Source organism: Rattus norvegicus, chromosome 8, assembly GCF_021556685.1.
Source record: "Rattus norvegicus strain SHRSP/BbbUtx chromosome 8, alternate assembly SHRSP_T2T, whole genome shotgun sequence".
Classification (NCBI taxonomy): domain Eukaryota; kingdom Metazoa; phylum Chordata; class Mammalia; order Rodentia; family Muridae; genus Rattus; species Rattus norvegicus.
The window spans coordinates 66,660,299-66,676,494 of NC_141541.1; the positions used below are offsets into that span (position 1 = coordinate 66,660,299).

Genomic DNA, 16,196 nt, shown 5'->3' on the forward strand with positions numbered 1-16,196 from the left:
TTGAAAGTTAGAGCTAGAGACCAACTATGGCTGCTTTGGGCGATCTTCAAGCAAAAACTTGACCACAGACATGAAGCAGTGATTCTTTGTTGAGTCTTCAAAAGCCTGGCTATGGGGAGGCAGGAGCAATGGATCTCTGGTGCTTTGATCAAGTTAAAGCTCTTTTTGTCTGTGGCCTCCCTGGCACTGGGAATGGAGGTAGAGGTGGGTGCTACCATCCCTGATTGGAAATGTTCTGCCTCTGCCTCTGGAGTGCTGGGATAGCATGTGCCACCATGCCTGGTTTGATAAGGTGTTGGGGGACTAACCCCAGCGCTTCCCACACAGCAGGTACTCTACCAGCTGAGCTGCATCCTCACCCTGGAAGCACGTTCTTAAATTTAGTGGTTCTAGTGATCCCCACATGACCTTTTTTTTTTTGGCTACTGTAGTTACCATGAACCTTTACAGCTCTCTAGACCAGACGTTCAGAACAGTTCAGAACAGGGCTAATGTTGAGGTCTGAGCAAAGGTATGCTCCTTCTAGAAGCTCAAATGTATGGGAGGGTGGGGAATCCATGTTCACACCCTTTACAGGCTGTAGATGTGTCCTTCATTCTTGGCTAATGGCCTTTGCCCTCCATCTTCAGCCCAACTCCACTGTTTGTGTCCCACTCTATTTCCTGCTTCCCTCTTCTAGGAATATCTACGATGACATCAGGCCCACATTCGATAATCCGGGAAGTGTCTTAAGATTTCTCATCTACCGGGCAGGCCTTTCCAACCTTCTGACATCACACACCATTGTCATCCATGAAGTTTGCATTCAAGTACCACATAACCGACTTGCGAAAAATATCTTATAACATTTCAAGTAAGCCTGTGGTTCTTGTGCTGACCACATTCACAGCTATCTTGGGGCACAGATAGTTTGTGTCACAAGTTGGACATGCTTGAATTCCTTTTACCCTATGAAGTGTCTTCACAGGCTCTAGGATTTCCAACATGGACATCTTTGGGGGCTGTTATTCAACCTACTACATCACCAAGGTAGCAGTCTTCTAACTGGTCCATTCTGTGGTATTCTGTGCTCCAGAAAGTGTTGCTAGAAACCCAGTCTCAAGCTCCTTGAGATCTAATAATCTTCCTTCCTCTTCCTTGTTCCTCCTCCTTCTCCTTTTCCTCCTCTGTTTTGGGGAACAGGGTCTCATGTAGCTCAGACTGGCCTCAGATCTAGTATGTAGCCAACAGCCACCATAAGATTCTGATTCTTCTGCCGTCACCTGCCAAATGCCACCTCGAGCCCAGCTTATTCTATGTTAGGAATCGAACCCAGAGCTTTGTGTGTGGTCGACAGGCAGTCTACCAGCTGAGCTGTTTATTCTCATCTAAAGCATCCACATCCTACATATTAAAGTCCTTTCCATTTGAAATTCAGTGCTTCTATTCACTCCACCCAACTCTGACTGACAGGTCACGTGACCTTCAACATGCAACTGAAATATCACCACGCCCAGAAAATCTTCCTTAATTCTTCCAAAGTTCTTTGTTCCAACGTCCAGGGCCACAGATTCTCCTTGATCAAATGAGCATGTGTTTGTAGATCATCATTGGTTCATGGTTTATCCTCCACAACAGTACAGGACTTGACATAAATTAAGGCTGCATGGAAAAATTAGATAGGAGGGACCACTGGCTCGGAGTTATTCTTGGCTGAGTGTGAAGTTCTTGGTGTAGCAGAAGCAGAGAATTAGCCTGGGATAGAAAAGCCATCTCAACCTCAAACACCCACAAGGCTGGACACCAGCCAAATCATGTGTTCGGCAGCCCCTAGGCTTGTATCCAAAGTGCAGAAACGGCATTCGACAGAAGAGACAGCGCCTGATAGAAGATTATCAGAAGTTACCGCTGTAAACAACCAATCAGAGGGTGAGTTCTTTAATGCTTGTCCATGTGCATGTGTGTGTGCATATGTTCTGAAGGCTACAAGAACCTAAGGTGTCTTCAGAAACACTATCTACTTCCATTGAGACAGGGTCACTTGGTGGCCTGGAGGTCACCAATTAGAATAGTCTGGCTAATCAGAGAGCCCCAGGGATCTACCTGTCTGTTTTCCCAGCAGACACTGGGAAAGCAGACACGATAAGCCACTGTGCCCCATGTTTTTATGTGGAGATTGAACTCAAGTCCTCATACTTGGAAGCCAAGCATGTTACCAAAGGAGCTGTCTTCCTAACCTCAGCATAAACAGTTTGTGATTGAGACCAGGAAAAGAAACTGACAGAAAGATGTCCTTGCTCCCTTGTATCATAGCACGCCCTGAGTGTACATCAACTGAAACAAGCTAAGTGTGTGACCCCAGAACCCAGAAGGACATACGCAAGCCTGGGTGTGAATAAAACAGAGAAACTGCTCCTTCAGTGTATTGGATGGAGTTGGGGAGAAGGCTCAGCAGGCGAGGTGTTTGTTTTGCAGGCATGAGGACTTGGGTTAGATCCCCAGAACCCACGGAATCTCAGTGCTAAGGAAGTTGAAACAGGAGCATAGTCTTCCCGGTGAGCCCCAGGCCACTGAGAGACACTGTCTCAGAAAAAGTGGGCAGCACTTGAGGAATGAGAGCCTCCCCCTACACATCCCCCGACACACATACACAGACATATACCCACAGAGACATGGACTCACATGGATACATGAACACACACACACGGACACATGAACACACATACAGACACATGCAGACACACAGGGACTCACATAGACACAAACATGGATACACAAACACACACACATGGACACACACACAGAGACACACACAGACATATTCACCCACAGACACACAGACATGGACACATACAACACAGACTCAGACACACACATTGGGACACACATGGACACACACAGATACACAAACACACACAGAGACATGGACACACATATATTTGAACACTCACAGAGGTGTCAGATGTATGGAGCAAACACTTTGTCATTTTAGATAAAATGGATAAACAGATGGCACCCAATAGGCAAAGCCATACTTCTCAAAGGCCACCTCCACTGATGGTGGGCAGGCAATGAAGGAAAACCCCAAATCAGAAAACCTGAAGGTCCTGCTCACATACACTGTGACATCAGACCAACTCCTGCCTTCCGTAGGCCTCCGTCCATCTAACAGGAACAGAAAGATCTGTGCCCATGAGCACAGGGAAACGAAGAAAGAGTGGTGCACATCGAGAGATGAGGAAGGTCGAGGAAGTGGGAGACAGAATCCAGGGCTGGGGCAGCAAAGGGGCTCTAGCTGGGAGGGAAGATGGGAGGTGTGAGGTGTCAGTAACGAGGTCCCAGCAGACAGGAGAACCAGGCCCCCCTCCTCCCTCATGCTCAGTACACTTCAAATTAATAATTAAAATGCTTCCTGTCAGATTCCAGCCTGACACATAATTAGAGCAGCTCTGGGCTCGAGGCGATGGGATGAGAGCAGCTCTTGTTAGAGGGACTTTCCTGTGGACTGGCAGGGTGAGGGTGGAACTCTCCTTTCAGCCTCTTCACAAGGCCTTCCTTCTGTCTACACGCTGGATACATGGAATGAGGCTTCCCTTTTGGCTGGGGAGAGGCAAGGAACCTCGATGTTCTCACCTGTCCCTGGAGATTGTCCTAGATGGATCTGAGAGTGGAAAAAAAAGAGGGTATCCAGGAACTGCACAGGTTGGAGACAATGTGCAGAGTCTAGCCAACACCAGAACCTACACACAGGACCCTTCTAGCCAAGGCTACTGAAGGTAGCTAAGCCTAGCCACCAACTCTCCAGGGTTAAAAAACCACCCAGAGCCCTCCCCAGCAAGCCACAGTACCCACCACTTCCTTGTAGCATCCAGTCCTTCTCCAGTCCCAGCCACCAAAGCTGTGGCTGCTGGTTTATCTCACTCCCTAAGGACCATAGCCAGGGACCGCTGTTCATGGATCTAAAGTGTGACCTTCTGTTTTTTCAGGAGCCTGGCTTGCCTCCCACCCTCTCTACCATTTGCTCCAAAGCCTAGTTCTCCGCTCATAACTGTCACACTCCAGGCCTTGGACGCCTACCTCTACTGCCAGGCTCTGGTCATGGAGAGACCTGAGCGCCTGCCTACCACTCAGGGCTTCAAGCAATGGGGCCACCTTCTAGAGCTGGGTGGTGGGAGGGAGTACAAGCTCAAACTACCTATTAGAAGAAAATAATTTTAAAGCGATGTTGTGTTACTTCATTGAAGTTGCCTTCATAAATATTTCAGAGGTGTTTATTAAGAAAACCCCAGGAGCGGAGAAGAGGTTGGTGAGGCTGGCAGGAGAGGTGGCTGGTGGGATTTCAACTGTTGCTGCCACCAACTGCATGTTTGCTCCCTTGGAGGAACTGGCCTTAAGGAATAGAAAATAGGGAACATAACAAAACAAAACCCGATTTGCAGGGGCACTGGCAGCTCAGATCCCTCTGGGCTTGTTCTCTGGGACCAGTGTAGAGTCTCGGGGACATAGCATTGAGCTGGGGCAGGTCCCTACTGGGTCCTTCTCTCAGTCTTGTCTCTGGTGTCCCGATAATTCCATCCTTCCTCTGAGGTGAGCCACACAGTAGAGAAGAGACAGGGTGGTCCTTCCACAGCAGGCTGATGTTTCCAGAGCGTTTATGCTCCCAGTGCACACCCCTATCCAAGCCCCACCACATGAACCAGGAGCAGCAGAGTAGCCTCCTCTGCCATCCTCAGAAGACCCTCAGCCTGGGGCCCAGAGAGACCAATAACCTGCAGGCCACCATTTTCCTTGGAGGAATGACAGGGATAGAGGCCCAAAGGCCATCTTCCATGACGTTCCTTTCTTCAAGAGAGCTTTCTCTTCCCCAAGGCAGGGCCAACAAAGCAATTAAACTCAGAGTGTAGAATCGATCTGCAGGTCAAGAAATGACATTGATCCGCGGTGCTGGTACTCTGAGGGCATGGCCGCCAGGTACTCAGACCTCTGACTGTCACCTTTGGGTGAGGAAGCAGTGGGCTCTCAGCTCCATTCCGCAGCTGTGCAACCCCATATGGCCATGCGTGTTTCCTTTATCAAGTTCTGGAAAACCTTGCCTTTTGTCCTGGCTTTACCTGACACTCTCAGGGCAGATCTGTCCGTTTATACTATGACGCGCAGGTCATGTGACCCCATGAAAGCCTGCCTGTTTCAGTCGTTCGGGAAGAGGGGTGCTGCTGACCCCATTTCTCTGCTGCAGCCTACAAAGACACAGAACATTCGGTCCTCAGCCCCCGCAGGAATAGCACAGGTAGCTGATCCCATCAAAGGACGTGGGAGTAGGCCATCAGCCTCTTGGAGCCTTCTCTGGTAAATGATAATAATTAAAAAAAATTACTTGCAATTACCATATCAATTGTTCCTGGGTAAATAAGGGGCTTCCGGAAGATTTCTCAAGTAGCTTATTCCTTTAAATAGGTTAAGGGCCTAGTCTCATCTGGATTATTCATTTGCTAGGAAATCCTTTTGTTTCTCCAATTGGCAATTGACGGGAGGCAATTGCCGTGGTCAGTCAGTTCAGAAAACTGAATTAAGGTGGTCTGGGTCTATCCAGAGGATGGCAGAACTTGGGGTGGTGGGGGCGCACAGTCTAGACCAGCTGCTGGGGATGCAGGGCATCTCAGGGGAAACAACAGCCAGCCCTTTGTGTGTCTGGGAAACAGTAAGTGCAGAGGTGGGGTAGAGAGGATAGGAAGAAAGTATAGGATTGTTTTTAAAAGGCAGAGAAGAGCGGGCAGGTGCTGGAGGTGGGGAGGGCCTGGCTGGATACTGGGAGACACAATTCTGTGAATAAGAGACTGTGACTATGAGTCAGGCTGCTTCGGCCACCCTGTCCTCTTGTCCTTCGTGATCCACCCCTCTGTTCCCTCAGTATTGTCCCCCAGATGAAATGGAATACTGTCTCTCTGTATACTCCTCCAATGCCCAAAGTGCTCAACCCAGGCCACTAGCTCACGCTCCTGCTGGGCTGACCCAGATCTTCCTGGACACAGCCCACAGGACACTCAGGAGAACAGAAGACAGACACCAAGGGAATCAGCATTCTGGTCATGCTTTCCGGGTCACGAAGGTCCCAAGTCTACTCTCCTAAAGGAGGCCCAGCCACCTCTAAAACCTGGCCAACATCGTTAGTAGTGACAAGGAACTTGATGCAATTGCAAAAACCATAGGAATGTGGGACTGGAGAGACGGTTCAGCCATTACAGGCACTGGCCGCTCTTACAAAGGACTGAATTCAGAGGATTCTGAGTTCCCAGCAGCATCCCTCTTCTGGATTCTGTGGGCCTCAGGTCTGAAAGTGGCCCCCAGACACACGCGCCGGAGGAACAAGAGTTAATGCATCCACTGAAGAGATGGTTCCATAGGTAAAGTGCTTGCTGTGCAAGTGGGAAGACCTAAGTTCAGATCCCCAAAACCCCCATGGAAAGCTGGATGAGGTGAAGCATGCCCGTGATCCCAGTTCTGGGGGAGGCAGAGGCAGGTAGATTTCAGGAGTTTGCAATCTAGTCCTAAAAAGGTTCAGTGAGAGATCCTGCCTCAGAAAATAAGGTGGTGGGGTTGGGTATTTAGCTCAGTGGTAGAGCGCTTGCCTAGGAAGCGCAAGGCCCTGGGTTTGGTCCCCAGCTCTGAAAAAAAGAACCAAAAAAAAAAAAAAAAGAAGAAGAAGAAGAAGAAAGAAAATAAGGTGGTAATGCTGAGGCAAACAGTCTTCTCTCTCTTCCTGTCCCTCCTCTCAGAGCCTGCCACTTAGGACCTGAAGCCACCCTCTGCCACATGCACATGAATGGCTAAACACACTTAAGTGTACACAAGAACACATGCATGCACGCATGCATGCACACACACATGCGCACACACACGCATGCATGCACATGCACACGCACACAAGTGCATTATATCACTAGTAGCAATTCTATTGCATTAGCTTACCAAATAAAACTTTGCAAACATCAGCCTCTCCTCCTCACCTCCAACATTAGGAGCGTCACTGCCCAGGGACTTTCATGGAGGGAATACAGCAACATAGGGATCAGATGGAAATAGGCCACACACCCGGATCTGGGAGCATGCTGGCCTTGAACCATGGGCTTTGGTGCCAGGTCTGGAGCCTGAGGAGAAACTAAAGGCCGAAGGCCTGCAGGGTGTTGTTGCAGGGGTGGAGGCCAATTGCAGGGGTGAAAGCCAAGGGAGAAAGGAGATGTTAAGTTCAGTCCCTCTGGCTAGTGTGGATTTGCAGTGTAATCGGGACCCCAGGAGACTCTGTGGTAGGAACAAAGGACAGGAAGAGAGAGAAGGTTATTTCCCTCACAGTCTGGCACAGGCTTGAGGGCTGACGGCTGCTTACAGGAAGGAGACAAATTGTTCCTTTCCACACTGAGTACACGGTGCTAGAGGGAGAAGAGAGCTAGAATCCACCAGGTGACTGTGCACATCTGGAGGTCTGGGTTTGGTGGGGGGTGGCAGGAGAGAAAGGGAAAAGGTGGAAGTGGGAAGGAGACCCCCCATTTGCTATCACAACTAGCACCGGGTCCCTCTTCTCTCCAGGGCCTGGTGCATGATCTGACTGATGACTGGACTGGGATTTCTACTAACCTCTGGGTCTCACATCACATTCAACCACTTCCTCTGGTCTCCCTTAGTTCAGCTCTCTGAGCTTCTGTAAGCTAAAAAAAAACAAGAATCGCTTGGTCACCTACAGTGAAGACAGAATAGCCACTTGCTTTGGTGCCTCCCTGAAAGTTCTCTGCTGGGGGGAGAAAAGGGTCTCTCTCTCTCTCTCTCTCTCTCTCTCTCTCTCTCTCTCTCTCTCTCTCTCTTTCTCTCTCAGAATTCTGTTTTGCATTAACTTGCAAAGTCTGGTTAGAGCCCCTGGAGAACGTGCATCAAATATTCAGCAATGACCTCAACCAATTGCATCAGAACTTCTGGGGAGGGAGCCGGAGCACCAGTATTATTAAAACCTCCCTAAGTGATTTTAATGTGAAGCCAGAGTCTACTGGACTAAATGGAGCCCGGAGCTTTGTCACTGGGAGCAGAGTGTGCAGGATCGAGGAGGTTGATCTATTATGAGGGGAGGCAGTATGATCTCAGCCAGGACCTCAGTCCGGCAAGAGCAATAATGAAACGTGTGCAGAGGAGAGCCAAAGACCACATTAGCTAAGGGAAGCTGGGGGTGGGGTGGGTGGAGAACTTTTGCAACACAGATGCAGGGAAAAGGTAGGAGGCTAAGGTCACAGACTTTGAATCTTAGGGTTGGGGATCATATACCCCATGAGACCCAGATTTTTGCCCTGCTCCCAAACAGACCTGCCTTATTAGTAATAAAATATCATCATAATAACCTGGACCTGGTGGGACCAAATAGCAGGTTATGAAGGCCCTGGGATTCATTGCAGGCAGTGCCCTTGCCCCAAGGCACCTGAATCCAGGATGCTAATGAGTCTTCCCTTCAGTCATAGTCAGGAGTTCTGCACCCGGCGCTCAGACTGTCGTGCTCAGACCACAGGTCTGCATCCACATCCAATGGGTCCCTAGATATATTTGTCCAGGATTGAGAGTCCAGAAATACACACAGCTCCCAGGGAGATGCTGACCAGTCCAGAGAGATGGGGAAGAAGGAATGGATACAAGTCCTAGCCTCTGTTCAGTTGGGGATCCATTCTTAGAGTCCGGGAGAGCCCAGATGGAGCATGGATTCGCAACACTGTCCTTGTACTTTCTAGAATCTATTTTGCTAGTGAGCCTCTTGCTCAGGCCCAGCTGAAAAGGCAGCCCAAACACCGGCCAACTCCAGCAGCATTTCAAGTGAACTCAGAGAGCTAGGGATGTAGCTCAGTCGATCGAACGATCAGGTAGCGTGCATGGAGCCCTGAGTTCCATTCCCAGCTCTGCACAGAGGGGATACAGCGGTGCCAGCGCTTGGGAGGGAGGGGCAAGATCAGAAGTGTGATGTCACCCTTGGTTATAGAGTGAACTCAAGGCCCAGCCTGGGATACAAGTGTTCTGCTCCCGCCCCCACAATCCTAACAAAATGAAGTATGCCTAGAAATCCCACTTGTAGAACCTCATAGTGTGGAGACCTGTATTAGTCACATCCAAAGTACAGGAACTGACAAGATAGCCCTGGAATGGGCACTGTGAGCTGCTTCCTCTCTACTTACAGAGAAGGAAGGAAGTCTTTGCTAAAAGTTAGACACAGAGTAGTATCGCTGTAGTAGTCAGACACCAAGTTCAAGAGGCAGAGCTAGAAAGCAGCCAGATGGTACCCCTGGGTGGGGCTGTTGCCTGGGGAAGGACATAAGGGGACTTTGTGGGATTCCGTCACTGTTCTAGACCTTGATCAAAGTAACAGTGACACTTGTGTAAAAATTCATGAACCCACACACCAAAAAAGCAGTGAAATTTAAATGCTCGATGTACCTAACAGCGACGGAAGAAAGTCAGGAAAGGTTGCAAAGTGTTGTTTTCAGATGTATGCCATCTTGTAACTGTGGTTCGTGGAGAAGAGTCTGGAAGAAAAGTAAACCCTTTGTCTGAGTGGACGGGGACAGTGGAAGCCCATCTCTACCTCTGAGCATTTGCATCTGTGCCTTCCCACGTTCCTCATGAGGTACCCCAGACTAGCTCAGTGGTTAGAGTACCACGTAAGAGTAAAGACCAGAGTTCAGATCCCCAGAGGCCTCGTAAAAAAGGAGTTGTCTATAAATTCCCTGGAGCAAACTTCCTTGAAGAACTAGCTAAACCTGTGAGCTGAGTCTCTTCTCCAGTGCAATCCTGCCTCCCAACGCAAGGTGGAGAGTGATGGAGAGTGACAATAAGTGTCAACCGCAGGTCTCCACAGGTGAGTGCACGGAAATGGGAACATGCACACACAAACACATGTCAAAACAAAACAAACAACAACACAAAACGACAGGCTTTGCAACCGGACCTTTAGAAACTGCGCATCCTGGAAACGTCCAGGGTCTCTGCTCATTGGTTCACAGGTACAGGTTCCCACATCCTAGAACTGAACAAGGCCAGGTGCTGCGGGTACTCCTCCCCCTCCCCCACCCCCGTCATTCAACTCTACACTAGGCAGAACCATCTGTAACAAGGCATTAGGAGAGGCAGGGGGACTCAGAACCCCGGTCATACCACCCCTACTCGTCCTGTCCCCTTCCCCATGAATGACTGAGTGGCCAGGTCCACTAATTGGTCTTTACAGGCCAGATTACAAATGGTGGTAGGGGCGAATTCCAGTCACACCTCCAACCAGGCAAATGAACCCTTGCTCTGTCCTCTCTTCAATATGAATGTGACACCTGCAGGCTACAGCTTGTCGCACTGTGAGAATTATTTCTCCATTAAAATGCAGGAATTGGAGCTTTGCCCAGGAAGGGCAGCTAAAAATACTGCTCTCCAAGGCACTTGTCATTGGGGGACATGGTGGCCACTCTCCTCACCCTTCAGCTTCCAGGCCAGTTCCATACCTGCCGGGTCTCTTCTCAAGCATTGGCTACTGTCGTGTCCAATCCTCACCTCAACCTGACTGGAAGAAAAGACACCAGGTGTCTCTCTTATACAGATGGGAAAACAGGTGCAGGCTGCTGCTGGCCCAGGGTCACTGCCCATTCTACAGAACCATTGAAACAGTAACAGTGTTGTGTTGACTGCAGGGTGGAAAGCCTCGGCCTCACCGCACCCTGACATGTTTTCCCTATTAGTCTTGTTTGCGTCTCACAACAAACCTTTGAAGCTGTCAGCCAACCCTGGGTGGGGACAGAGGTCCACAGATGGGAACAAAGTGCACAGGGCACTGATGGGGGAGGGGGAGTGTGTGTGTCAAGAGACAGTGCTTTTGGATTCCAAAACCCACCCAGAGCACCAAATGTAGGACATCAAGAAAAGACAATCTGTTGCTGGAGTCGTCAAACCCTCTGGTTTCGGTTGTTGTTTTGAGACAGGATCTCATGTAGCCAAGGCTGGTCTCAAAATCAATACACAGGCTAGATGACCTTGAACTCTGATCTTTCTGCCTCCAGCCCCTGAGTGCCAAGAACAGAAATGTATAGAGTCATGTCCCATTTATGCAGTGCTGAGGTTCAAACCCAGCCTCAAACCATCCAGTTTGTAAAGGTCACACGCGTCTCACACAGAACACTGCACCACTATTCAGTAAAGAAACCGTCAATGTTCTGAGGGATGACATCATGTGAGTAGCCTGAGCCCCATCAAAGCTCAGCTTTCTGCTCAAGGCTTGCTATGGTCTGACTAAGGCCTAGTTCTGAAGCTATGCCCCAAGGAAAAAGGACGCAGGACGTTTTGCAGGCTCCCCCATCCCTGAATCTTGTTCTCTACAAATTTGTTTGTTCACCAAGCTCACTATCCTCTCAGACTTCCTAGAGGAAGGTCATCCAAAGTGATAACCAAAGATCACAGAGCAGAGCCAGGCCCTGGGCCTATTTCAGATTACCCCGGGTCAGGCAGGAATAGCATATGTTTTTTTCTCCTCAACTTAACAGAAGCTTGAGAAGAGGGAACAGTTGAGAAAGTGCCTCTGTAAGATCGAGCTGCAGACAAGTCTGTGTGGCATTTTCTTGATTAGTGGTTGATGTGGGAGTGTCCATCCCACTGTGGGCGGCACCATCCCTGGGCAAGTGGTCCTGAGTTGTACAAGAAAGCAGGCTAAGCAAGACAAGAGGAGCAAACCTATAAGCAGCACTTCTTCGTGACGTCTGCTCCAGTTCATGTCTCCAGGTTCTCGCATTGATTTCACTTCCTGAAGAACTATGATCGGGATATGGAAGCTGAGATAAACCCTTTCCTCCCCAAGTTGACTTGGTCATGGTGTTTTATCACAGCAATAAAAACCTTAATACATTCTCATCATGAAGTGGGGACATCAGTAGACGCCCTAAACCAGGCTAGACTTGGAGACAAAGAAATCAAGGGGAATGCACATGAGTGGCAGGAGCCTCTGGCAAAGGAACCTGATTCTGGTCAACCAACTTCACTTTCCCAAGTAGGAAATTGCAGCCAGGAACCTAAGGAGGGCACAGGACTCTGGAGAGCTAGGTAACCCTTCTCCAGGCGGAAATGCACAGAACAAATTTGCTAGCCACCCCACTGTTTCACAGACATCACAGGTGAGAAGCTATTGAAAGAAAAAGACATTTATTTCTCCCAAAATATTCCCAGTTTAGCGTCCCGTGTTTATTAGTTTTAGCCCTTGAGATGGCTTCTCTGTCTAGCCCCAGTTGTCCTGGAACTCACTCTGTAGACCAGGCTGACTCCAAAGTAAGTCAGAGATCTTCCTGCTTCTGCCAGGGTCCCATGTTTAAATTATCCCCAGGTTCTCCAGTACTGGGGTGCGAGAGAGACCTTCAGGACATCAGAAGTTCTGCCAAAAGCCAGGGCTGTCAGAGACAAGCCAGGTATATACCCCAGCTCCAGAATAGCACCACAGTAAGAAGGCCCTTCTTGTCCTCAGACTTCAGCTGTTGAGGAGGTCCCAGCGTGGCATAGGCTTCTGACCCTACCCAGGTCTGCATGGCTGTGGCCACCTGCCTTCCAGTGCACACATATAGACTCTGAAAAATACCCAGTTCTCAAGGTATGGTAAGGGGCTGTGCCTTCTCCAGGTTTCCACCCCTACCCTGGGGTCAGGGACAGTGTTGGAAGCTGTGGGCACAGCAGGGAGCAAGGCCATTCCCCAGCTGGAGTTAAGGTCTCTGATTTCAGCAGGACCCTAGTACCCAGCACAATGCTCACCCCTGTTGTTGGGGTGCACTGTGTGAAGGTGTGTCTCTATATATTCAATTGTTAATTTGTACCAGCAGAGGGCTAAAGGCTGTCAGAATCTGGTGTTATTTCCATGGCCCATCTCTGGTCTCGTATTTTATAAATATGTTTCTTCCTCACGTGCCTAAGGCAAAATTATATCTGATCACCTTTAACAAAGAGTTGACGGCCAATAGTTGGTCAGGAAGTCAAAGGTCGTACTTCCGGGCAGAGATAGGGACGCTGGGAGAAGAACTGAATCATGGGAGATTTGTCGGCGGACACAGAGGTGGATGATTCAGAGTGGAGCAGAGGTAGGCCTGGCCATGTGGTGGGACATAGTGCCAGGATTAGTCGGGATAGAGTATTTGGGATACCTCCCGGCAAAAAACCTAAGCTTTAAAATAATTAATAAACTTCTGTATCATTATTTAATCTAGCTGGCAGGGTCTGTGAAAGTCCTGTTGGACGCTGTGGTTGTTCAACAGATGTTAATTTACTAAGAAAGGAAAAGTAACAAAGATTTCCAACACGGGAAGCACAGGGTTGAAGGCTGACTCCCTGAGGGGCCCTGAGAACCAGGCCGACCAGCACCTGCTTCCTGAGGCGAGAAAGGGCACAGCCCAGGGCAGCCAGAGGAGACCATGCAAGGCAAGTATGTACGCGATCCAGCACGCACAGCTGTGACCCATGTGTGTGGATGGGGAGTGTGCCCCATCTCACTTAGGGAGGGAGAAAACCAAAGCCAGGGCCAGATGAGGGCAGGGGAGTCAGGTTGAGGACTTGCTGAGAGATGGGATCCCATCGTTGATGGGTGACTAAGATATGTCAGGGCCATGGGAGAAAGAACCAAGAGGTAACTAAGCATCTGTCTTCAGAGGAATAAGGCAGGGGTTCATCTGAATAGCATGTGCCTTGGAGAATAGTAGCAGTAATACAGTCTCTGCATGGCTTTGGAGGCGCAAGGACATGGGGATGGTTTGTGTATATCTATTAAAGTAAGGCAGAAGGAAGGTCCGTGTAGTATCACAAGGCCACCGGATGACTCTGGAGGGACACTGAGGTGGAGAACTCTTTGTGTCAAGTCCGTAAGAAATAAGGCCGCAGGATGGTTCGTGTATCGTGTCACTGGAGAAAGGAGGCTTCAGGATGATGGGAATTAAGTCCATTGGGAAAATAAGGCTGTGGGTAGCCTGTAAACCACGTCCTCTAAAGAATGGGTAGATCTGTGGAACAAAACCCATTCATTGGGGGCAGGGCTCACATTGAGGCTCAATACAGCCAGAGGGTGGGCCCCCCCACCAGGGAAGGGCAGCAGCTTCCAGTCAAGCTATTTCTTGTCCGTCATCTGCATTTCATGGTGGGATGAAAGGAAAAGGAGGAAAATGCATTAGAAGCTAGAAGCTCTGCTCTTGGGGGTACATCAGACGTAACATGCCCAATTGGGAGTGTGCACCCTAACCACTAGCCTGGAGGCTGTTATGTGTGCAGGATAGGTAGTGCTAAGGAGTGTGTCTCCTTACACTGCTACCTTGTATGTACACAAGAGCCAGTAGGGAGAGTGAGTCTGCTCACCCTACATACTCCCTCCTACTGGCCTGCTCGGTTCATCTGACTCACCCTTCAAGGCCTGGCTCACTTCCCTCCTCTGGCAGGGTACCCCTTTCCATTCTGATGACCTGAAGAAGAAGAGTACTGCAGGAAACCCTTTCCCTCTGACTGTGCCTCCCTCTTGAGGAACATCCAGAGCTGACACCCCTGGCCCTGCTCCACGTCCCAGCTTGCACCAGCAGTTTACAAGGCCACGCGTGGCCCCGTTCTTCTCCCCTCCTTTGGAATCTGTCTGTCCTCAGGAAAGGAGCTGTCATAGCCTGCTTCTGCAGCCATCCATCTTGGACACAGACTAAGGCCAGCAGGATGCCTCCCTGGGGAGCAGGAAAGCCCGTTGCTTCCCCTATAGGGCTACTCTGTGTAGCAACTCTCTTCAGACACCCAGCTGACATTTCTCAGCAGCAGGCTCAATTCTTCCGTGCTCACTGCCTCCCAAGGGCAGCAAGGAGAGCGCTCACTTCCTGTTTCCGAATTAACCTGCCCACGTGAGTGACAAGGACCACTGTACAGACTAGCCCCCTCCTATGCACCAGAAACCTGACTGTCCGGATGAAAGCTAGATTTCTAGCCTCACCTGGAAAAAACAGGTCACATGACTAGGTTCTGCCCAATGGGATGTACCTAAAGTGACAGGAGCTATTCTTGACCAAGCCCTAGAAAGACGTTCCCTGCCCTCCTTCTCATGCCTTGCCTCTGGAGAGGGCATGGCAGCCATAGCAACCTCTTAGACCCAGGGATAAGAGCTTCTTTTTTTTTTTTTTTTTTTTTTTTGGTTCTTTTTTTCGGAGCTGGGGACCGAACCCAGGGCCTTGCCCTTCCTAGGTAAGCGCACTACCACTGAGCTAAATCCCCAGCCCCGGATAAGAGCTTCTTATTGCAGGGAACAGAATGCAGGCCCTAGGCTACCTGCAGCTTTAAAACCATCAGACAGGAGAGGTAGAAGTGCCTGGTGCGGGGAAACCTGTGTAGGACATTTGGGTCCTATTAAAGCAGCTAGGACTCAGGTTCCTCCACCATCTCACCAGGAGGCGAGTGGATACTACTCTTCTGGAGCAGAAGGTTGATGATGGCTACCCCACTCCCCAGCTTCCCTCACAGACACATAAACATGAACACACGCACACATTCAATCTCGGGTGATGCAACTTTACCTTCTTTGTTTTCAGAGTGTTTCAGAGGCCGAAGAGCTAAAAAAAAAATACAGGACAGACCTTGTAATGAGAGAAGCACCCCAGGGAGTTAGCTGGAGGGAGAAATAAGGTGGGGTGCGGAAGGGATGGACAGACCTCGGCACCATTGTAGTGCCGGGGGTAGGAGCCCCAGAGCCATCCCAAGCCTCAGCTCACTAGTCCGACCTCTACCCCCTCTGAATAAGTCCCACAGGTCTCTCCTCTCTGAATCTCAGGCTCCTATTTCTACAGAATGGGGACAAGGACTCACATCCCACTAGCTGGAGATGTGGCAGCCCACAGAGCCCAGGCCATAAATGAGGTGAAATGAGGATGAGGGAGGCTGGCATGGTTACAGATGCCTCCCGAGGCCCAAGGGCACGTGGCTGACTGACTCTAGCCCACTCTCCTCCCCTCTCCCTCCCCCCTCCCTCCTCCTGCCAACGTCTGCCTCTGTGTGAGAAATGAGGCCCAGTCCCAGGTCCATCTCCATGCTCCACACAGGCACCAACCAACAGGTGGTGAATTAATTGGCGTGATTTATAGCAGTCCCCAGGCATAGCTCCTGCTCTTTCTTCTCTGGGGGTGGGGAGGGAGCTGCTAGCAACCGGACCAGTACAGGAAGGCTCATTGGAAATC

At 49.9% G+C, this 16,196-nt stretch overlaps 1 protein-coding gene across 9 annotated transcripts in view; it reads right to left on the reverse strand.

Moving 5' to 3' along the window:
* Positions 1–420: 420 nt before the first annotated feature.
* Positions 421–16,196, reverse strand: part of Cd276 (Cd276 molecule) — a 42,065-nt gene continuing 26,289 nt past the window's right edge. For 2 of the 9 annotated variants that reach the window (XM_087562026.1, XM_087562023.1), the window contains 3 exons: positions 15,540–15,575; positions 7,609–7,679; positions 4,218–5,216 (listed from right to left, as the gene is read on the reverse strand). In XM_087562026.1, the coding sequence (XP_087418152.1) occupies positions 7,657–7,679; positions 15,540–15,575 (59 nt within the window). In that variant the 3' untranslated portion in view covers positions 4,218–5,216; positions 7,609–7,656. 9 annotated transcript variants of the gene reach the window in all.